The sequence below is a fragment of the Carassius carassius genome, chromosome 22 (assembly GCF_963082965.1).
Source record: "Carassius carassius chromosome 22, fCarCar2.1, whole genome shotgun sequence".
Classification (NCBI taxonomy): Eukaryota; Metazoa; Chordata; class Actinopteri; order Cypriniformes; family Cyprinidae; genus Carassius; species Carassius carassius.
This window is the reverse complement of record NC_081776.1, coordinates 21,462,202-21,486,821: the sequence shown is the minus strand read 5'-3', so window position 1 is coordinate 21,486,821 and position 24,620 is coordinate 21,462,202. Positions and strand designations below refer to the sequence as shown.

Here is a 24,620-nt window from a genome sequence, read left to right as displayed (position 1 = left end):
TAGACCTCTTTATTAGCTTGGTAAAAGCATCCAAAATACAAAAAAGAAAAACCTTTGATTATGGACGCTTTTTCCTGACATGAAGCTTCTTCGATCATTCCACGGACAGTGAACATATATCGGGCTATTTCAACATTCTCCACTCCCTGATCACCTCTCACCCCGAAGTGCACACACAGATGACCAGTGTGTTAAAATCTGTCAGTGATGTACAATACACAGAAATAAAGTGCTACATTGTGTCAGAATAAACATGTTCAGCGTGGAGGGGTAAGGCTATGACTGGGAGAGTATAAGGAAGTAGAGTGTTGTGAGGAAACATTTAAAATTATAATCGTTGAGAACCCTGTGTTTACAGTAAATTCTTTCTTAAAATATAACATCCATCATGTTTGTGTCTGTACCTTGAAGCCTGTAAAAACTTACCTTGAGGGTACTCCATGCCTCTCAGTAGCTTTTTTGAAGGCAGTGAATGCGGTTGATGCACGATTGTTTGTTGCAGCATTCAAGCACATCACCTGTGTTATGAGACATTTTCATAAATGTACATTTACTATTTGTCAATATCTTACATGTACAATTGGATTACACTCTGGTCCCTTCATGCCTCAGGGAATCTGATATTTTAACACACCTTAATGACTCTTACTACCATACGGCACCCTATATAATAACTTTTTCTCCCACGTCAACAGGGTAGTATTTCAGCCATCTGAATGCAACATGTAATTATTTGGTGTACATCATAGCAAATTTGCTTACACAGAAGGCCAACACATGAAAAGACCCAATGAAATTAAATCTTACCTTCCTGGAGTAGCCGTCCACTGCACCAAAAAGTACAATGTTGTACCTGATGGGAACAAAATAAAGACCTACATTACCAGTTTCAACCTGGATTTTTATTGTAGAAATGTCATGGCAACATACTTATGCTTTGAGATCAATCAGTGTATGCATTATTATATTTAACAAAATAAATAAATAAATAATGAATAATCTGTATTGTACAGTACTGACCTGATAAGTCTGTGGTTAGTGTCGACATGCCACAGTGAAAGGGGCCCCCTGACAGAGTAAGTTCTTCGCACAATGCAGCCCAGTCCAGTCAGTCTAGAAAGTATCCCAAGGGAATCCACTCGATGCATTGATGCAGTAACTCTCCTCCACTGCCATTTAGCCTCCCTTTGACCATCCGATAGCCTGCTGTGGGCATTTCATTTTTGATGCGTTGGACTGCATTATCAAGCTCCTGGTCCATTGCTGTAGTTCTGTCTGGCAGAGAGACCAAACTCCCTTATCCGTCTGTTGACTGTACTGGCTGAAACGCACAGTAACTTTGCGATGCAGTCCACAGACAGATTTATCTCCAAAAGCTCAACAAGTCTCTCCTTCTCTAAATTGTACCTGGGACACCCCATCTCTCCAGCTACAGTTTCAACAGTACTGCTGGTAACTTCAGCATTTTCAATGTGGTCCATGACCAGATGAAGGAAATCTCTTAAGGCCTGTACAATATCTGGGGGGACATTTACATGCTTTGACAGTGCTTCCCAGAGGTACAGGCTCCTGCCGACAAGCAAACTTTAAGAAGTCTAAGTCAAGTGGCGTTCTTGAAAGCGCTGTATGTTATAGTAACATACCAGTTCAACTAAAACACTTGCCATGAGAAGTTTGGGAACCACTGGCCATACTTTACGTTTTGTTTTACACATGCAGCACTGACTAAAACGCTAGTTTGCTGAGAGACACCTAACGTTTTTTTTTTTTTTTTTCACAAATTTTATTAACATTTTGTCAAATTACAATTTTAACACATATACGAAATTGAATCAATATACAGCTTCATATATCTGATCTAAACAAGGTGAAAAAATAAAGAAATTAGTCGCAGCTACCTCTCGGTTGTTGAATTTGTGCGAGAGTACTTTTATCATGCCAGCTGAAGGTTCATTTTTGCGCGTGTGAAATAACATACATGTAATGAATATGTGAATATGTCTTACACGCTCATAACTTTTGACAAAAAATAACACCATAAATGAATCCATAACTGTATTTACCTGAGATATTCTACACAAAAGACATCTGAACTGCTGTGTGTGTATTTGAGCACTGAGAAATGATCGTGTGCTGTATGAGAACTGAAGAAATGGAACGTGTGCAAGAGAGAGCACTTCTATCAGGACGATTCCACCTATCCTGCCTTCACTATAACTTTAAAGGGGTCATATGATGCTTTTTTAAAGATCATTATTTTGTGTATTTGGTGTAACAGAATATGTTGACATGCTTTAATGTTCAAAAAAAATTATTTTTCAAATACTGTACATTCGCAGTACAATCGCAGTATGTCCTCTATGCTTCTCTCTAATGCGTCATTTTCTACAAAGTCTCTCCTTCAGACAATCGCAGTCTGCTCTGATTGGCCAACTGACCAGTGCATTGTGATTGGCCAAACACGGCAAACACTCGTCAGAAATGTAATGCCCCTTTCTACAAGCTTCATCTTTTCCAAATAAATGTAAAGACAGTTAATAATGTCCTTAGTTTTACCATCAGTTCAAGCCTGAAAGGGGAACAGAGTTGTGTGACAGACAGTGATGAAGCTCTCATGTATTTGCAGTACACAAGCCATCGACGGTTAAGACTGTTGAGTGCACTGTGATGTCAATGAGCCATCTTCTCTCCCTCTCTCTCTCACACAGACGCGCGTGCACACACGACACACAAAACTTTGCATTTGAGCAGTCAGTAGCAAATACTTAAACTAATAACAAAACATGCTTACAGTAGCTGATTCAGAAGCACCAGATTGTCATTGCAAAGTTTGAATTACCTCCTCTCCTCCCCCTTTCCCAGAGTCTTAACTTTGATAAAGAATATCAGTTTGGTTTTAAGACTTAGTTATTCACAAAATATTATATTGCAAATGTGGAAACATTTGGATTTATGGCCAAATTGTATTTTTGTTGAAAAAAAAAGACACTGTTATTTAGGGAAAAAAAACTCCATCAATAACAAGTTTTAAGTTGTTATCACTCACATCAACTAATTAAAACATTAAATTATACAAAAAAATCTACAAATAAATACTATTTTAAGTAACTTTCCCCATGTTAAATAACTGTCCATGTTTCAGTCAGTCCTGTCACGTTTACATAAAACTCAACATAAAATATGTGTAATGCGCCTTTAAAGGTATGACTTAGAGGAAGTGACATCATTTGACTGAAGTGGAGCTGACACTGATCAAGGGTGAGTTCTGTCATTGAATTGTATGATTTTAAGCTTGTTTTTTAATGGTTTTTTTTAGGAGTATGAGCTAAAGTGTCAGGCCCTGTCACAGTAAAACAGCCCAGAAAATAACGAAATTTTTTAAAATCCCAAACATGTCTAAAAATGTTACTGCATTCCTTTATTGCATGTTAACCATTTTTATGCTAGCAGGTCGAGTAATGGCAGTTTAAAATGGCTAACATTCCTGCGTGACAGGGCCTGACAGTCCTGTGACACTGCCTTACAAATGAATGGCATTGTCATTTTTTATTACATTTATTGCATATAATATTTATTTAACACATGCTGTTTGTGATGGAGCAATACCAGGTTTCATACACAAGGGGTTTCGACTACGCCACCCATGGGAATTTCACCCCGGGAAATATGAATGATACCTAAGAATTTAGGTCACACAGGTTCGACTCTCTTAAGGAAGTGGGCGGAAACGTGGGTATCATGAAGAAATAGAAAACTTTATTAATACAAAATCCTATTTAAAAAAAAAAAAAAGAGTGTGAGATTCACATTAAAATAATCTCCATTGCACCGGGATGTGTCTGATGACTCGTTAGTGCATGGCTGACATCGGCTTCAAGACAAACAAAAACAACAAGTGACATACAACAATTCACATCACTATTAATTACACAACTGAAAAGAAAAGAAATACAACCTTACAGGGCCGGGGTTCACCATGGAGAAGAGGTCACAAAACTTGTAAATCAAAAGCACACTTGCACACACACACCACCGTGCACTCAACTCACGCAACCAAAACGCTTCAGAAGTGTGGCACCGCCCGTAGGAGGACCACCACCACCACAATAGACCCATCACCCGTGGGACCCCGGCGACTGAAAGAAAGAAAAAAAAAAAAACTTCAGAACAGTTACAATAAATCACAATTTGATTACATCACTGATCACAAAAACAGGGCGAAAATAAAGTCATATCAAGTCACAAACTATATACAGATGTTGGTACAATAGAAAAAGAAAAACAGAAGTTAACTTAAGTCAGACCAGCTTAAAAAGAGCAACCGCTGGGTTGCCTTCTCCTTATTTCACAACGTAGTGAACGTCGACTCCAAAATACACTAAACTATAATTTAAAGAAACCAGACAGCGACAATCTTCCTGATTAATTTGGACGATACGGCGCTCTCGCAGTATGGCAACGGAGAAGCAACCGGGACTGCAACTATAGCAGAAACAAATCGCTCACGAGCGGGAGAGAGAATCCTGAGACAAATCCACACAGAAAAACAATTACCAAATGCATACATCACCTGCTAAAATTCTCAGCATGTAACTATGTGCATAACACTTACCGAAAAAGTGGAGATAAGGTCTATTATCCCTTTACCGGCACAAATATACGATATTCACATAACTGCCGTTCAGCTGAGATACAGGGAACACTGCACACAACGTGAAACATCAACTAATCCCCAAACCCCACCAAGCTAACCAATCTGCTTTCATAAAACAGTCCGCACATACCTGAGAGGTTAGTAGTCTTAACATCCACTTAACACAAGCCGAGGGAACCAGAGAGGAGAAAAGTGAAGTGAAAAGTGAAGTGAAGTGACATTCAGCCAAGTATGGTGACCCATACTCAGAATTTGTGCTCTGCATTTAACCCATCCGAAATGCACACACACACAGAGCAGTGAACACACACACACACACTGTGAGCATACACCCGGAGCAGTGGGCAGCCATTTATGCTGCGGCACCCGGGGAGCAGTTGGGGGTTCGATGCCTTGCTCAAGGGCACCTAAGTCGTGGTATTGAAGGTGGAGAGAGAACTGTACATGCACTCCCCCCACCCACAATTCCTGCCGGCCCGGGACTCGAACTCACAACCTTTCGATTGGGAGTTCGACTCTCTAACCATTAGGCCACGACTTCCCCAAAAGACAGGCTAGAATGTGCCATGAATCATTACTGTCATGCACACAGCAAACAACAAAACTTGCTACATGCTAATGAAACATACCTGTGTCCACTGTCAACAACGGAAAGAGAGGAGGAGCCGGACGTGACGCATCCCAGGCCATAACCAACCAGCTCTTAAATAGTGGATCCTCCCTGCTGATTGGTACTCACAACCGTCAATCACCACCACTCGTCCTATTCATTCGGTTACAATCCACCCCCAGCTTCTGTACCGACGCCCCGACGGTAAACTCAACAGAACCCCCACTCTGAGCCCTCACTTCCATGGCCGAAAACAAGTACCAGATGCACTACCCACTATACTAGATACTGCACCTAACCCCAATGATCGTGGAAGGTGATATACATTAGAATGCTGCCCAGCAGTAGTCCTTCCAGTCCTCCTGACCACCACAGAACTGGCAGGAACGCTCATTACAGGCTGCAAGTTCACCTCCATCTCAAGACCCCCTTCCGCCCCCTGGGCTTCACCAGATGGCACTTCCTCAACCTCTGGAGGGCCGGGAGGGGCACTACCCCTAGGTACCTGCACACCGTCAACTTGCGGTGTTTCCGGGACCAGGACAAACAAGTCTCCCTCATCTAACTCTTCCTCCCCATGAAGCTGTACAACTTCAACCACCGGATTATCGTGCAAGATGGGGGGGGGGAGAGGTTCTGGCTAATTTGAGCTTTCAGCAAGGATCGGTGCACGTGCTTTACTTTATCCAAATCTGTGGTGGGGGCAATGGTATATACCACACCCCCCTCCTTAGGTGCCTTCAAGATTTGGTACACCACTGAGCTCCACAGGTCGTGGATTTTCTGTCTACCTCTCACGCTATGATCGCGGAGGTATACCAACTGACCCTCCTTCAGTGGTGCTTCTCGTACCTGCAGATCATGTCTGGCCTTCCGGCGACCTGCCGCAGCCCCCAAACGCTCACGAGCACCCTCAAAGGCCACCTGCAACCAATCCTGGTGCTCCAGGACCCACCTATGCACACTACCTGCCAGCGGTTGTTCAACCCTCCCAAGAAGGAAGTCAACCGGAAGTCTAGGCTCCTGCCCAAACATCAAGAAATAAGGTGACTCCCCCGTAGCTTGATGAGGAGTAGTATTATAGGCGAAGAGTACCTGAGGAAGACAAAATGGCCAATCCCCTTTCTTTGCCACCGGCAACGTGCGCAACAGGTTATGCAAGGTTCTGTTGAAACGTTCGCACTGGCCGTTTCCGGCCGGATGGTATGGTGTACTTCGTGACTTTTCAACTACATACAAGCAACAGAGCTGCAGAATGAGAGCCGACTCAAAATTACGGCCCTGGTCCGAATGGATCCGACCAGGCACTCCAAACTTGCAAAACCATTCGACTACCAGGACCTGGGCCACAGTCTCTGCTCGTTGGTCCTTGGTAGGTACAGCCAAGATGTACTTGGTAAGAATGTCGGTCATGACTAAAACATTCTCAATACCTGTACTTGAGGGTTCCAACAACGTGAAATCTAAAGCTAAGATCTCATTTGGCCGTGCAGCCAACAAGTGTCCCATGAAGCTAGCATGGGTGGGCTGGTCGCCTTTAGCACACTGACATCTCTCACACTCTTGGCACCAGCGGGTAATGTCAGCAGACATCCTTGGCCAATATCATCGCTGCTGTACCAGCTGAGTAGTGCGCTCCACCCCCTGGTGCTCGTGCTGTTGGTGAAGTTGAGTCAGTACTTCAGACTTCATGGCTGCCGGCAATAACACTTGGAGAACCGCCTCTCCACCATCCGGGCGAAACACCCGGCGATAAAGCACTCCCTCTTTCTCCACCAAGCGGTCCCATTGACGAAGCAGGACCACAGCAGACCTGGAGAGTTTCTTACGCTCCTCAGAGCTAGGAGGTGACTTCCGCCTCCAGAACACTAAAAGCTCCCTAATGACTGAATCTGCCTTCTGCTACATACACATATCACTGGTGGGACAGGAGAATGCTTCAATTTGATTCACCCGAGTCATCATCCCACCTTGGGCGGCTTGACACAACAACACTGGGACAGCTACACCCCGGCACAAATCCTGATCTCCCTCCACCAGGAAGTTTTGCCGTGACAAAGCATCAGCATAGCGGTTACTCTTACCTGATCTATATTTGAGCTCAAAGTCAAAAACTGCCAGCTGAGCAGCCCAGCGCTGTTCCATGGCCCTTAACTTGGCAGAGGTCAGGTAGCTAAGAGGGTTATTATCGGTGTACACCATACACCTATGCCCCAGCAGGTACTCCCAGAACTTTTCAGTCATGGCCCACTTAAGCGCAAGAAACTCCAGTTTCATAGAACTATAGTTAGATGTATTGCGCTCAGTGGGCCTAAGACCCCGGCTACCATAGGCGATGGGACGCACCTTGCCTTGCTGTTCCTGTGAGAGGACCGCCCCCAGTCCCCCATGGCTGGCGTCCACCTCCAAGATGAATGGAAGTGAAAAATCAGCATAGGCAAGTACTGGTGCTGTGGTAAGTTTCCTTTTTAACTCCTCAAAGCTACTCTGACACTCTGCAGACCAGGCATTATCAATACGCTTTGGCTGTCTTGAGTGCTTGGGATTCGCCAGCTCCGCCACCAACCGATGTAGGGGGGCAGCTAGCCTAGCGAATCCCTCCACAAAACGTCGGTAATAGCTGGCAAACCCTAAAAATGACCGCAACGCTGTCACATTGGTTGGAAGCGGCCACTGTGAAACTGCTGCAATCTTACCTGGGTCTGTGGAGACCCCCTCCGACGAAATGACATGACCCAGGTACTGCACTTCTTGTTTAAAGAACGCACACTTAGATAACTTAGCCTTTAAACCCTCCTTGTGTAGCCGGCTTAGCACTACCTCCATCCGAGTCAGATGTTGATCAACTGAAGAGGAAAACACGACAATGTCATCCAGGTAGAGGAGCAGAGACTGGCACTGTTGGTCCCCGAACATCCGTTCCATCAATCTTTGGAAGGTGCCGGGGGCATTGCACAGCCCTAATGGCATCCTGTTCCATTCAAAAAGGCCAAACGGAGTGCAAAAGGCCGTCTTAGCTCGGTCCGCCTCTGTAACAGGAACCTGATTGTACCCGCTGGCAAGGTCCATGGTGGAAAACCAACGTGCTCCCGCCAGCGAGTCCAGTGTTTCCTCAATTCGGGGTAGAGGAAAGGCATCCTTCCTGGTCTTAGAATTTAAATGACGGCCTTCTTCTTGACCAGGACGATGGGTGAAGCATAAGGGCTGCAGCTTTCTCTAATTACCTGGGCCTCAAGCAGTTGGTTAATGTGCGCCTTCACAACCTCGTACTCAGAGGGAGGGATACGCCTGTACCGCTGCCGCACAGGGACATCATCCAGCAGAGGGATATCATGAGAAATGAGATTGGAGCATCCCAGATCTCCCTCATGCATGGAAAACACAGTTGAATACTTTTCAAGAAGCGCCCTTACATTACCTTGTTCTTCCACTGACAGGACGGATAAATCAATCGACTCAATCTGTTCTAATATAGTGGGAGAAACCAGCACCGCTTGTGTACTCACTCTAGCCGAAACCACTTGAACCTCAGTGACCTCTGGAGGTAAGCTAACCACATAAACCTGGTTTACAGTACCTATGACCGTGCTAGCATATAATAGTACATCTACCGTGCCAACATTAACCACGGGCACATAAGCTGTACCACGTTCCACTGGCACTAAGGAAGGAGATGCCAACAAACCTGCTGGAAGACCAGCCTCTGGTGGCTCAAACAGCACTGTACCACTTGAGTACTGTGCAGAGCAGGTCACAGCAACCAATTTCATGGTGCCGCCTGGGATGTGACACGCCCGACGTCCACGCACTCTAACTCGCCCCCCCCTGATCCAAGACTGACTGAGAGTCAATGTGACAGCAATGTTGTAAGGCCTGGAAAACAGAACTAGGGGCCTGAGACACGACAGGTAAATCGAAAAGGCTCATGCCATGCTGGCCAAAGAGTTCCTGGTAGCAGCGGCTCAGGACATTCATTCCTAGAACCCCAGGAACCTGAGCACACAAACCACCAGGAGGATCTTTGACCACCAGCACCCCACAACCTAAGACCACTCGCCCGCAAAGCTCAACATCTAGTTCTAGATAGCCGATGTACGGAATTGAGAGGCCATTTGCAGCCCGGAGCTGTAGCCAATGGCATGACCGAAGCTGTTCCTGACCCCAAGATTCAAAACTTGTCAAGAAGCAACTCTCTGTAACGGTGGACACCATAGAACCGGTGTCCACCAGGCAAGGTACCTTGACCCCACCCATACCCACGACGAGTTGAGGAAAAGTTGACATAAAACGAGACATAAAATCTGAACCAATCAGAAAACCCAAGCCTGTCTTTTCCCCAACCAAGCTGTGGCCCTGCAGCTCGGCGGGAACTAGTTTCCCGACGCCTGTCTAGATGGTCACTGTGCACTCCTCGTTAAAGAGGATACTGCGAGTGCTGGTGGAAAACGAGAAGGTCGCCGCTCCCCATCACAATCTCCGGCATAATGAGCAGGTTGTTGACACCTTCTACAAATAATCTGATTAGGCCGGGATGATCGCATTCGGGGTTGGGGATTTTGAATTTGAGCTATGCTTTGGGTCAATTGATTCAATTGTTGTTGCTGTGTTTTCAGCATTTCTCGTAATTCGCTCAATTCAGATGTAGTTGAAACGGCGTTACTACTTGTGTGCGAATGTCCCTGTACTACATACTGAATGCCATAAGCAGAAGGAACAGATTGGCTTAGACCACATATACCCCCGGGCACTCCCTCCCGTTCCCAGCGAATAGCTTCACTGCGAACATCCAACAATGTAGCAGTGGGTTGGCGACAGACTAGCTGTTTTAACTCACGTCGGAGGGCACCATCATTAACATATTCCACGAATTGATCGCGCAGCAAAGTTTCCGCATTAGGCATGCCATAAGTTGATTGAGATTTTACCTTTTCCAGAAGACCCATCAGAACCAGGGAGAACTCCAATAAGCTCTCCCCATCTTGTTGTTTCCTGGAAAAAAATGACTCTTGAAGAGCAACATATGATTTCGTACAGCCATACAGGTTACGCAAGGCCTGAAAAATTTTCTCTGGATCCTCCCTCTTGTCCCTTGACCGATAGCGAATCTCTTCCCTTGCTTCTCCCTCCAAATGATCAACCAAAAAATATGCCCGATCAATATTAGCAAGGTGGCAAAGCCGCATGCAAGCCTGGGCCTCCTCCACCCACTCATCGAAAAAAATGCCAGACCTACCATTAAATTTTGGACACTTTCTGTCACGAGGGACAAAAACAAATCACTCTGTTGCACTAGAACCAGTGGGCGGGGGAGGGTCCACAGCGGCAGATAGAGGGGCGCTAGATAAACCAGGCTGTGCAGCTGGCGTCTGCTCCTGTCGCAATCTTTCATTATCTGCCTTTAATTGGAGTACTAATTCCTTTAACTCACGTTGTTCATCCTCCATTACTATAAAGCACGCACAGCACTTACCAATACAGATACGAAACTCACCGGTCCGTTTTACAGACCCCCGAACGAAACTGCCGCTGTCTGGTTTCTGCAAAAAGAAAAACAAAAGAAAAACCAAATATCCCAAAATACCAATACCAACAAAAACAATACCCACGTCTTCGCCCTACACAACAGAGATCCTGCCGACTATGCCAGTTTGTGACGGAGCAATACCAGGTTTCATACACAAGGGGTTTCGACTACGCCACCCATGGGAATTTCACCCGGGGAAATATGAATGATACCTAAGAATTTAGGTCACACAGGTTCGACTCTCTTAAGGAAGTGGGCGGAAACGTGGGTATCATGAAGAAATACAAAACTTTATTAATACAAAATCCTATTTAAAAAAAAAAAAAAAGAGTGTGAGATTCACATTAAAATAATCTCCATTGCACCGGGATGTGTCTGATGACTCGTTAGTGCATGGCTGACATCTGCTTCAAGACAAACAAAAACAACAAGTGACATACAACAATTCACATCACTATTAATTACACAACTGAAAAGAAAAGAAATACAACCTTACAGGGCCGGGGTTCACCACGGAGAAGAGGTCACAAATCTAGTAAATCAAAAGCACACTTGCACACACACACCACCGTGCACTCAACTCACGCAACCAAAACGCTTCAGAAGTGTGGCACCGCCCGTAGGAGGACCACCACCACCACAATAGACCCATCACCCGTGGGACCCCGGCGACTGAAAGAAAGAAAAAAAACAAACAAACATCAGAACAGTTACAATAAATCCCAATTTGATTACATCACTGATCACAAAAACAGGGCGAAAATAAAGTCATATCAAGTCACAAACAATATACAGATGTTGGTACAATAGAAAAACAGAAGAAGTTAACTTAAGTCAGACCAGCTTAAAAAGAGCAACCGCAGGGTTGCCTTCTCCTTATTTCACAACGTAGTGAACGTCGACTCCAAAATACACTAAACTATAATTTAAAAGAAACCAGACAGCGACAATCCTCCTGATTAATTTGGACGATACGGCGCTCTCGCAGTATGGCAACGGAGAAGCAACCGGGACTGCAACTATAGCAGAAACAAATCGCTCACAAGCGGGAGAGAGAATCCTGAGACAAATCCACACAGAAAAACAATTACCAAATGCATACATCACCTGCTAAAATTCTCAGCATGTAACTATGTGCATAACACTTGCCGAAAAAGTGGAGATAAGGTCTATTATCCCTTTACCAGCACAAATATATGATATTCACATAACTGCCGTTCAGCTGAGATACAGGGAACACTGCACACAACATGAAACATCAACTAATCCCCAAACCCCACCAAGCTAACCAATCTGCTTTCATAAAACAGTCCGCACATACCTGAGAGGTTAGTAGTCTTAACATCCACTTAACACAAGCCGAGGGAACCAGGGAGGAGAAAAGATAGGCTAGAATGTGCCATGAATCATTACTGTCATGCACACAGCAAACAACAAAACTTGCTACATGCTAATGAAACATACCTGTGTCCACTGTCAACAACGGAAAGAGAGGAGGAGCCGGACCTGACGCATCCCAGGCCATAACCAACCAGCTCTTAAATAGTGGATCCTCCGTGCTGATTGGTACTCACAACCGTCAATCACCACCACTCGTCCTATTCATTCGGTTACACATAGTAAAACATTATTTGAATAAATAGACATTACACTGTAAATCTCAAGCTTTTCATGATCATCGACATTTTTTTTTTTTTACATTTTGTTCCTCTTTTACCTAGGCCTATGTAAAACAGCTTTTACCTAGGCCTAAGTAGCACTACACTTTGTATATAAATGATATTTCAATACATATATAAATTTAATTGTCATCTGTAAAAGCTTTGAGTAATGATTACTGTAAGTATTCCAATTCATACAAGGTTTAGTTAGATGGCTTCAATTAGTGCAGCTGAGAGACCAAGGCAATGTCGAGCATGACTAAATGCAGACCCTGAGAGACCCTGAGAGAAAGGAGAAACATCTTCAGAAAGAAAGGGAGAGATGGAGACAGAAAAATAAAAGGAAAAGTATTTTCATTCAACATGAGTTGAATGAGTGAGAGCAAAGACATGGGCGCACATTTTGGAGAGAGCAACAGAAAAACTCTAGGCTTAAGAGAAATGTCTATACATTCGCTTTATTACAGTAAAATGTACTTTATATATTATGAAATAATATTTCCATATAACTACACAGTAACTGAATAGTGTAATCTTTTAATGACTGTTAAATGGTTGTGTGACAGTATGTGTGATATATGTTGCATGCAAAAGAGAGAGGGGCGAAAGCGTTCAAAAGAAAGAGAGGAAGAAGCTCCAGGACAAAGTGAAAGAGGAAAAAGCAGACCATAACACAAGCCAAGGTCAGGCTGCAAAAGAGGTTCCTTGTGAACACCCTGAAGAAACCTGCACAGAAAATACTTGGCAGAGAATCCAAGGAAATTAGTTTCTTATTCTGTGTTTTGCAGACTTCGGCACTAGTGGGTAGTGCACCCAACGCTTTCTGATAGGGAAACATGCTTGTGTAAATTGCATGAGAACTTGGGCTTTGTAAATCAAAAGCTTTTCAGCATGAATTTGCTCAACACCCCTGAACTGGAAAACTTGATGGCAGAAATCTGTTGTGACCAAACCAACAAAGTGTGTATGTACAATGACTGTTAGAAATGCAAAGACAAGGAGTTCACCTTGCTCAGGGAGTATGAAGGCTCCACCCAGGTGGCATACATGCAGTGGGTCACAGAGAACACAAAAGGACAAACAAATGACATCACTGAAACAACCTTCAAGAAGACAGTCAAAAAGAAGGTTGAGACCACGCTAGATGACCTCATCTAGCTTTTCAACAGCATGCTTCTGAAATTCAAACACCATGCATTCAACATCCGACAACAGTACAGATACAGCAGGGAACTGAAAAGGAACATGGCTGAGAATGAATGTATCATACATGTGGACTTCTCTGAAAATTATATATGTAAATATGCATATGAGATCCAGGCAGTGCACTTTGGAGCATCCCATGAGCAAGCAACACTGCACACTGGAGTTATATGTAGGACCAGACGCTGAGCCAGTTTGCTTCAGCACCATCTCGCCATCACAACTGAAGCAGCCTCCAGCCATATGGGAACATCTAAGCCCCATTCTGTCCTATGTCAAGAACCTCTTGCCTGCTGTCACAGTTGTCCATTTCCTCAGTGATGGACCTTGCACGAAGTACTGCTAAAAGGGGAACTTCTACCTCTTCACCTTCCTCCTCCACAAAAAGGAATTCCAAGCTGGGACTTGGAATTTCTTTGAGGCCAGCAATGGTAAAGGGGCGCCAGATGGGGTTGGAGGTTTTATGAAGAGGAGTGCGGATTGGTTGGTGAGCCATGGCCGAGATATCCACAATGCAATGGATCTATTTGAGGCCTTGGTGCACACAGGCACCACTATTAAAATGTTCTACGTAAGTGAAGAATCCATTGACAGGGCAATGAAGGACATGCCAGACAGCATCCGCCAAGTCCCATCAACAATGAGAATACACCAGGTTGTCACTACATCTCCTGGGCATATGTTGTACCGGGATGTGAGCTGCATGTGCACTGTAGACAAGATTCTACAGTACACATGCTATAACACAAAGGAATTCAGCTTCAACACACCAAGCACACCAACGACAGAAGAGATCGAATGGGGTCCAGAAGTCATTCAAAAGTGGTGCGTCATAAAATATGATGGAGACATCTACCCAGGCATCATCACAGCCATTGATGATGTTCAGGTGCAAGTGAGATGCATGCACCGTGTGCGAGTGAACAGATTCTTCTGGCCAACCAGAGAAGACATGATCTGGTATATGTTCGATGATGTCATTTGTTTCATTCCACCTCCTCAACCTGTAACCACCCATCACCATGAGATCCAAAAAGACATATGGGCAAAGCTTGTGGAGTATAAGGATTAGAAAATAATTATCTTGAATTTCATGTTATGAATTACCATATTAGTAGTACCGTTACAATTTTCTTTCCACTCCTGTCTGTGTTTGTGCCATTCTGACATTCTAGTTGTTTATTGTTATTGTATCTGGCCATGTTATTGTTAAATAGAATTTTAATGAATTGTTAAATGAACTGTTAAATTAAATTTGTTTTTATATTGAAATAAAATTTCATTAGTTTGTTGAATTAAAAAGATATTTGGACTATATCATTTGTCAGTCATATTCTACTGAATTAGGTCCTTAATATATCTCCTTGGATTAACTTTATTATAGTTTAATATTACATTAAAGGTGCCATCTGTCATGTCTGGCAAAAAAATCAAGTCATACTCCACATTCCATACCAGATGGGGACAGTATGCCTCAATAAAGTGAATTGGTCTACTCTAGAGTAACAAACGAGAAACGGCATAGTCTCTATGCGCCGCCCCTACCTTCACAACAACCCTACAGCCATAGCCGAAGCCTAAGAGGACGTTTTGCCTCCAGAGGAACGTTGGGTGATGTCAAGTGATTTTGAAACATGACATCTTCAAGCTACTCCCCTTCACCTTTACCAGTGAATATGTTCCTATTCGTTTTGTTCATATTACATTTTGAGTTGTATATACACATTATTTGAATTAAATTAATTTGACAGACAGCATTCTGTCAACATCATTGGTCAACATCAGACAGCTGATGTTGACCAAGCTAGTGCCAACCAACGTAACCAGAGCTGCCAACTCTCAAGCATTCACTGTGAGACACACGCAATTGACTCTTTTCACACGCTTTCACGCCACACATCAATTTTCTCATGTACAGAAAAACCACGAAGCAAAGAGGACACGGAGACCAACAGACTAGACAGAGCAGGTTAGTTATGATATAAAAAAATGGTTAAGTTATAGCAAGCTAATTATCAAACGCAGCTACGGTTAGCCATCGCTAACAGTAGCACGTTTATCGAACAGCCTTCGATACATTTCTATATTATAACTTCCCGAAAAAAAAATACACAAACATATAAAACAAACTTCTAGCGAAATACTAACAGCATCTAACTTACCAATCCAAAAGAAATGTTGCAAGTTCGGTATCGAACCTCATTTCTTTCAGGTCCATCAGTTGTCTCCAGCGATTGAAAGCAGTGCCGATGTTTACTCTGATTCGGCTCCTTTTCTTATCAGATTTGATTTGTGATTCCGAGCGCGGTTTTTTCCCTGTAGCGGGTGGTGGTCTCTTGCCAAAGGCTTCAGTCATCCTTCTGCTCTCTTCCCTGAACTGAAATGAAGTAGTGGGCTGTACTTTCCACACGATTGACATCAGGTTCAAGTACGCCCACAAGCTGTGTGAGTTATTCGTGTTTTGCAGGTTGGCTGGTGGTTATGTTGCCCGCATACCGCCTCCCATGGCCGAAACTGGTATTACGACACCTGTCGGACCGGGGCTAGTAATGCTAATGCTAATTAAGGTTGATATCTCTGCAGCACTATAACTTGACATTTTTTTAATGACATCATCGCCCTTATTTCTTCTCATTCTTTTGATGCGTGTAGGTCATTTTTTGGATATTTTTACCTCAATTTTTGCACATGGCACCTTTACATTAACGTTAAAATTATAATAATAATTTTAAATAGGAATGCTTGTCAAAACTTAAATAAAGAACATAAAACGTAAAACTTTATCAACGAAATCCATAAAGTCAGTCCTGTCTCACCTCGGTCAGTCCTGTCACACAGGAAATTGTGTAATAAAAATATAATATTTGAGGAAATATTGATAAATTGATTGACAAAACTGTGTAGATGAAGGTGGAAGTATATATCCACTACTATGTTTTTGTAAAAATCTTCAATGTAAAGGTAGTTGTTTACAACTATATGAGTGCCTGGCGGGTATTCTGTGATTTTTTTTGTACTACAGTTGACCAAAAAGTTGCTTATATTTCTTATAGGAATTACAAAACCAGGTTAGATACAATCAGGGACATGTGAAATGAAAATGCTATTTCTATCAAAGAAATTCATTAGGAAACCATTCTAATATATACAAATTAGTCTGTGACAGGGCCTGACATGTTAGGGGTGAAATGCGTATAAATATGTATTTTATTAAGTATTAAAAACATGCTGAGATGGTTGAGTAATTTTTACTCTTTCCCTTAAGTGTAAACAATGCTTTTTATGCAGATTACATTTATTTGTTTTGTGTTGACACGCTCCACGGAAGAGAGGAGTGTGGTGAATAGTAGCACATTATAATTTAAAGAGATTTAAATGGGTTGCTGTGAACAGAGCTTTTTTTGACATGGTAAAAAAGGTGTTGTTTTACATGATCATTGAGGAATTTCAACCAAACTGTGTTACAAACATTTCATGAAGATTCTAAAGAATCATAACAACTTGTGGAAAACGTGCATCCAATATCCCCTTTATATAGTCCAGACTGCAAACATGTTTACCTTTGCATTTTCTTACTTAAACACAATCAAATAATGCAGTTCGGTGTTTATTTCATTTTTTATGTCGCTTTATTTACAATCTTTCCGTGACATTGTGGCATTTCACAGCAAGACTGAAGTTTAATATTACTAATATTTTTATCCCAAGGCATCAATCAATACATGAAATGGAATGACACCTGAAATTGAAATTAGGTCTGGTCCACACAAACGCGATTAAATTTTATAACCACAGCTTTTTATTTGCGGTTTGGCCGTTCATCCAGACGCAGGCAGAGGGTCACTGAAACTGAACATTTTTGAAAACGCCTGCCAAGGTGAAGATTTTCAAACTCCAGTTGCAGTGTTATGTAGACAGCGAAACAGGCATTTTTGGCTTGTGACGTCGAACCCAGTGCTGTTATCTCTGTCTACTGGAAACTTTTTCAGGCTTCTGATTGGCCAACATGGCTTTACGGTTGAGATTATATCGCCCACCTGTTGGCTTGGCATGCTCTTGACAGTGCTTGATGGCATGCGTTTACCTACGGTGTGAACGGAGCCTTATATTCACACAGGTCCGTATTTTCTGGTGCCATTTGAAACTGCTGTGCCATTTAAACCTCTTACCACACAAGGGACACAAATAGCGTCTCACTTCTGTGTGACTTTTCAGGTGTATCTGTAAGTGTGACGGCAAAATAAATTTCTTATTACAAAGATCACAATTAAATCGCCTTCTTCCAGAGTGAATGCACGGGTGATTTTTCAAATTCAAATTTTTGTCACACTCTGAACTTTGCAGTTTCTTTCCAGAATGTGCTTGCAAATGAAGTTGAAGGGCTCTTTGATATGAGAAACACTTTTTACATTGAGGACATGTGTAAGGCTTCTCTCCAGTGTGAATTCTCATGTGAGTCTTAAGGCTTACTTTACGATTAAAACACCTTCCACAGTCCTGGCATTTAAAAGGCTTCTCTCCGGTGTGAATTATCATGTGAGTCTTCAGATTTCCTTTTTGTAAGAAGCTCTTTCCACACTGTTTGCATATATAAGGCCTTTCACCAGTGTGATCTCTTATGTGGTAATCAAGGGATGGTTTATAAGTGAAACGTTGTCCACACTGAGGGCACGTGTAAGGTTTCTCTCCAGTGTGAAGTCTCATGTGAGCCTTAAGGCTTATTTTATGACTGAAACTTTTTCCACACTGCTGGCATTTGAAAACATTCTCTGCAGAGTGACTTACTATATGCCTGTTTAGGCGTTTCATGCTTGTGTAACTTTTTCCACACTGATCACAATTAAAAGAGTTCTCTCTTGAGTGAATCCTCGTGTGCTGACTAAGAGTTACTTTACGTCTGAAACTCTTTCCACACTGATCACATGTGAATGGCTTCTCTCCAGTGTGAATATTCATGTGATACTTGAGGTTTACTTCTCGTGTGAAGCTCTTCCCACACAGTTTGCAGGTGTAAGGACTCTGTCCAGTGTGAGTTGTCAAGTGGGAATTAAGGGCTGATTTATATCTGAAATTCATTCCGCACTGAACACACATGTAAGGATTCTCTCCAGTGTGAAGTCTCATGTGATTCTTGAGGTTTACTTTATGACTGAAACTCTTTCCACACTCATGACATTTAAAACTCTCCTCTTTAGAATGAATTCCCATATGGCAAGTAAGGTTTACTTTACGTTTGAACTTCTTTCCACACTGATCACATGAGAATGGCTTCTCTCCAGTGTGTATGTTTATGTGATACCTAAGGTTTAGTTCTGTTGTAAAGCTCTTTTCACACTGTTGGCAGGTGTAGGGCTTCTCTCCAGTGTGAACTCTCATGTGCCTTTTAAGGGCTCCGTTTTGAGTGAAACTTTTCCCACATTGGTGGCAGGTGAAAGAAATCTCTCCAGTGTGAATATTCATGTGGACTTTCAGGTTTCCTCTTTGAGTGAAACCTTTTCCACATTGCTGGCAGGTGAAAGGTTTCTCTCCGGTGTGGACTCTCATGTGAACATTGAGGTTTGGTTTTTGAGTGAAAGTCTTTCCACACTGACGGCAGGTGAAACATTTGTTATATTCTGTATTCAGAGCTCCTTTTTGTGATGAAGGCTTTTCTGTCTGTATGTATTTTTCTCCAGTAATGAAATCATGTTTCAGTTCATACTGATATTTCTCTTCCAATTCATTCAGTTCTTGACTCTCCTCTTTTAGTGTCTTCTGCTCTAAAATGGAACAAATACAAATACAGGTTAACCCTAGTTTAATGGGGATCTATTTTTCTTTCTGTTCTCCACCATTTCCATAGGGGACCAGCACAAAGGTTTTGAAGATTAAAAGCATGAACTTTCATTTTACAGTTTTACAATTTTTCATTTGTCAGGTTACAACAAAAATCACAAATTTAACTTAAGAAGTATTTTGCTACACTACTTCATGCTTCAAATTAAATATAGTTTAAAATAACAGTCAGAAGACTTACATCAAGTCCCTTCCTTCTTACAGTTCAAAATATCAACGGTATCTTTCACATAAACCATATAAAATCTAAATTGGCCGATGAAAAGTCATGTATGCAATATAAATATCACAAAATATGCAAACTGTATTCACTCTTAATATAAAGAACACATAATAATAATATAAATAAACATAAAAAAATGTCTTTATGGCACTAACACCCAGTTTAATGGTTCAAAGCAACAGACATCAAAACCAACAAGAAAGCATTAAAGCTTCAAAGCAAACAAAATTAATGCTAGAACCCTATACACTAGTGTTTCTTAAAAGTGGGTCGGGGAATGTACAGTCAAAAAAACATGACCAATAAAAAACGTTTTTTTTTCGTAGTGTTTTTCTGATAAGAGACTTTCATTTTGAAAGATATCCGTGAAAGCTATTGAAATTTTATTTTTGCAGTTTAAGAAAAACGTGCTGTCCCAATTCAGTATCTTCGGTGAGATGAGATGTTGTCAGGCTTAATGTCAATCTCCTTATTCTACTGTTATTTTTGTAACTTGTTATGAAATAAAAAATCTCTCACCTTAGAAAAATGAACTATCCTGTCTTGTCAGACATTATACTGTGCTTGTAGCATGCTTTCTTTAATTGCAGTCGCGAATGATGTGGCGCAAACGGTATGTAATTTCACTTAAGCACAAAAGAAAATACGAGCATTCAACATGTGAAATAAAAGTACCAATAAATCACATAACTGTTTTTTTATTCTAAACTGAATAATTTCAGTTTACTTTTTGACGACTCTTAGGCACCATGAAAGTGGTTTGGCTTTTAGTGGTGTTCATTGTTACTTACGCTCCACGGCTAGCATGCTCTGGGGCAGGTTATGTTCTAGTTTAGAGATCTCAAACCAAAATTTGACTAGTTTCAAGCAAAGTGACATGTCTGACACAATAAAATCACTAACCCCAAGTTATCCTGAACACGAACACCTTCAACTTGCTCTATAAATGGGTTTAAATTTTTTGTATTATTCAATCTTTAAATTCAAGGCATGTGATTGGCTGTTTATTACTGATGTCACACTTTCAAGTTTCATGATGATAATCAGCGTCATGGTAACAACAAAGCCAGATTAGTTTGGTTTTGACAAATCAAGAATAATTCTGCAACCCTGAGTTTGTTTAGCTACCATCACGGTACAAGCCCCTGGTTGATTATTAGCTCAATCCCAAATATGCAAAAATAAATAAATAATAATTATAAAATAAATAATATTATTTAATTAAAATATATAAAAAAATAAAAAGTTTTCATCTCAATTTAGTTTAGCAGAGAAGCAGTTTTTCGTACCACACAAACCGAGATGCTCCGGTCCACCTTTTTTGCAAATCAATGTAGAATTTCTATATCTCTGTGTGTGGAACTGATAATCACACTTTCAATATCTACAAAATACAGACTACTTTATTATGAAGAAAATATAATAAAAATACAAATAAATATGAAAAATATATTTATATCCCTAATCTATGAAAATAAATATATTATAAAATATGTTAGTGGATAATTCAGCAGCAAAAGTTATTCTGGGAAAATCAGTACACTATAATTAAAAAAAAAAAAAAAACATTTACTGAGGAGAGGAAAAAAAAAATTGTAGCACTAAATTTGGTAAAATATTACACATTGCTATTTGTATTGTTAAACTCACTCACGAAAAACAATATTTATATAAATATATACTGTAATATTAAAAAGACATTTCTTTAAAATTTATAGCCCATTTTTTATTAATGCAACAACATATGATAGATAGGACAAAACAAATTCAGTGTGGTACAAAGTAATTAAAGTGTGTGCATCCGGTGCGCAGATTGATGCGCTTGAAGCAACTTGGAATCACAGCACATTTCACATGTTTGTCATTTCAAGTCACAAAGGGAAGAGATATTGATGCATATTATATCAGTTCAACTTGTTCTTTTAACATTTATACATTTCTGTTACTGTGCACGTTGAAAACAATTTAAAGTATTTTGTTCTAACAGACACCCGATAGCGAGTAACATGATTTCGAAACAATAAACAAGCAAGATAAAGTCCTTTTATCCAAAATCATAGACATTTTTCTACAAGCATTGAATGATTGTGGAGAGAATTTTACAGAGCTGACAGTGTTTATATGTAAATCTAACAGCTAACCAACTGCAGTGCAATAAGTGCAGTGAGAAGACTGAGTTAACATATCATGTAAATGTATGTCACATTGTAGAGTATATTGAGATCTGAGCCACCAGAACTGCAACTGATAGAATGTGCGCTGTAGCACAACACCTGACCACTTGTGTTTGTACAGTTCAATCCAATTAATTTCCTTTATTATATTAAAATTCTCTGCTTCCTTGTTTCACAAGAAAGGTACAGTTTTATATCTGCATTTTGATGTTTATTTAGTCATACAGCAGTACTACAGTCTGAAACATTGTAATGCAACAACCAAAGCAATAATCAACAAACCAAAAATCAATGATGAAACTTATTACAAATTAATTAGATTATTGATTAATCATGTCTGCGTCCAGTGCATGAATAAACATCATGTCACTTTACAGTGGTGAATAACGCATTTCTTTGGACAAAATACATCAAAATAGTTCAGGACAAAAAGTGAGTTGCTGTGGGAAAAGTGCATAACCCAAGTTAAAAACTCAAAAACAGGATAGTTTAACGTGTGCTTGTACTGCTTTGACAAATGTTCTAACGATTTTAATGTGCTTTTATCAGTACACATTCACATCTTACAGTTATATCCTTATCTGTAAACATTAGAAAGTCACAAGTATTTCTTACCAATCCTTAAACGCTATTTGCATTATTTTCATTAAATTTCATCATTATAAAAACTAAGAAACAACATTCACTCACAAGATTTTATACAAGCTAGTTCATCACTCACATTTCACAGTTTGCCAAATAAATGTTTTTGTTTGTGGGTTTTTTTTTCTGTACTGTTGCATAATGGTTTTTAATGAAACGGATGGTTTTCATAATTTAACTTTAATAATTTTATTTCACACAAAATAATTGTTTTGTTTTATGCTACTTATTTTTCTGATTTCAACATATTTATTATGACATACATGACCAGCTCCATTACAAATAAAAGCTTTTAGGTCACTAATTACATACTTCAGAAATATCAGAGTTCAGCTTTGAAAAATGAAAACCAACCTGTTTGTTCCTCAATATCTTCTTGTTTGACTCTGAATGTTTCTTCAATCTTCAAGTCTTCACTCTCCTCTTTAATAAGCGCCATTTATATAATAGTATATCAAGTATGTCACAAATGGCCGATGAACGAATCCGGGTTTACAATGAAGTGATTCACAATATGGAGAACACACACTAAAAAGACATAAAGAACGTTAATCAATCCTTCATAAAGCATTAACGTTACAGTAATACATTCCACATTAATTATGTTATATAACTGTTACTGCTAAAGTGTTAAATAAAATTAACGCTTTGTATTGAAACACTTTAATTTAAACATTTTAAAAGCTTCAAAACACAAACCATTGTCCAGCCCGATCGCAAACGCCAGAGAGTTGCAAAGTGCGAAGCAGACTTATCACGTCACATCGCCAAAACCAAAATAAAAGTCCCATTCACAAGTAAAAAAAAAAAAAAAAAAAAGTGAATAGAATCTAAATACGGTAAACAAACAAATCATACGACGAAAAGCGATGCTGACATGAAAGATTCTGTATCAGTGCATGAAAATAAAATAATATAAGTAATTAAAGTAAATAAAATCGGCTTTGCTATAAGTTGTTTGTATCCTTTAGAATAGTGACAGGTCATGGTTAAAAAGCTCATGGCTTTGAGAGGTCTGCAGGGATCGCTAATTTAAATAACACTGTCTGGAAATCTTTTTGGAGGCATTTTCAGACCCTTCTGGAACCTTACATATTTTTGAATAATGTAGAATCTAATATGGTATAACGAAGTACTGTGTTTTATTTCAGCTTAGTATGGTAACACTATAATATTGGGCAAACGTTTTATACACAAATTCCTGGTTCAGAAATGAATTAAAACCTTTCTCAGAAGCACTTATATAAACGAAAAGTTAAAATGCAACGAAACAGTTCTCAATCTTGTAACATGATGTGATGTGTTGAGGTTTTTATATTTATTTCATTTGATTAAATTGAATGTCAATACTCAGTCTTTAAGTGCTATATTTGTAATATGGAACTGTAAAAAAAAAGTTTAAAAACATGCACTAATTATTATAATTTTTTTATAAATGTATTTTTAAATTTACATTTCTTAAAAAAAAAATAATACAATACAGGAATTAAATTAATGGTAATGTGGTATATGCTGAGGAGGCACACATACAGTACTGTATATAAACATGAAGGTAAGTTATCGCAAGGCACATAAGTGGTGGTGGGGTTCCTATCGAAAGCTGATTTCTTACAAAACACACTCATGAAAAAATTACTACACAGGCAAAACCAACAAATAAAATTAATTGCATTTATTAATATTGCATCTTCATATTACTACTACTACTACTAACATTTATATGAAAGGGTCACAATAATTGTAATTGTGATTAACTGTAATTGTGTATAGCTGTGTATAACTGTTCATTAGAAGTTATTTCAGTTATTTTTCTTGAACCTTAACTAGTAGAAAATTAATAGTAGTTCTTCAGGAGGTATGACAGAATACATTAGTTATTGATTAGCTAACTGTTACTTAATACAATCATAAAAATTGTATTACATACTGATTAGTTAACACATCTTAGTAACAGTAGTGAGTTGTGTTCATGAAAAAATACCTGCTAATTCTTCAAATTCCTTATTAGTTATGAGTCATGAGTTTCTTTCTTGAGAGAGTGAGTATTACTGTTATACCATGTATGTTTTTCTCTAACCTTTTTTCAATTTGATG

The 24,620-nt window shown here is 40.2% G+C and overlaps 1 protein-coding gene across 1 annotated transcript; it reads right to left on the bottom strand.

Moving 5' to 3' along the window:
- Nucleotides 1-17,032: 17,032 nt before the first annotated feature.
- Nucleotides 17,033-23,231, bottom strand: LOC132099107 (gastrula zinc finger protein XlCGF57.1-like). Its single transcript, XM_059505556.1, has 2 exons — nucleotides 22,881-23,231; nucleotides 17,033-19,411 (listed from the first exon to the last, which is right to left on the bottom strand). The coding sequence occupies exons 1-2, from the start codon at nucleotides 22,963-22,965 to the stop codon at nucleotides 17,733-17,735; spliced, it is 1,764 nt and encodes a 587-aa protein (XP_059361539.1). The 5' UTR covers nucleotides 22,966-23,231; the 3' UTR covers nucleotides 17,033-17,732.
- Nucleotides 23,232-24,620: the final 1,389 nt, after the last annotated feature.

Coding starts and splice junctions, on each gene's coding strand:
- LOC132099107 (XM_059505556.1), bottom strand. CDS start 22,965: ATGGCGCTTATTAAAGAGGAGAGTGAAGACTTGAAGATTGAAGAAACA. Junction 19,412..22,880: donor AGATATTGAGGAACAAACAG/GTTGGTTTTCAT, acceptor GTTCCATTTTAG/AGCAGAAGACACTAAAAGAG.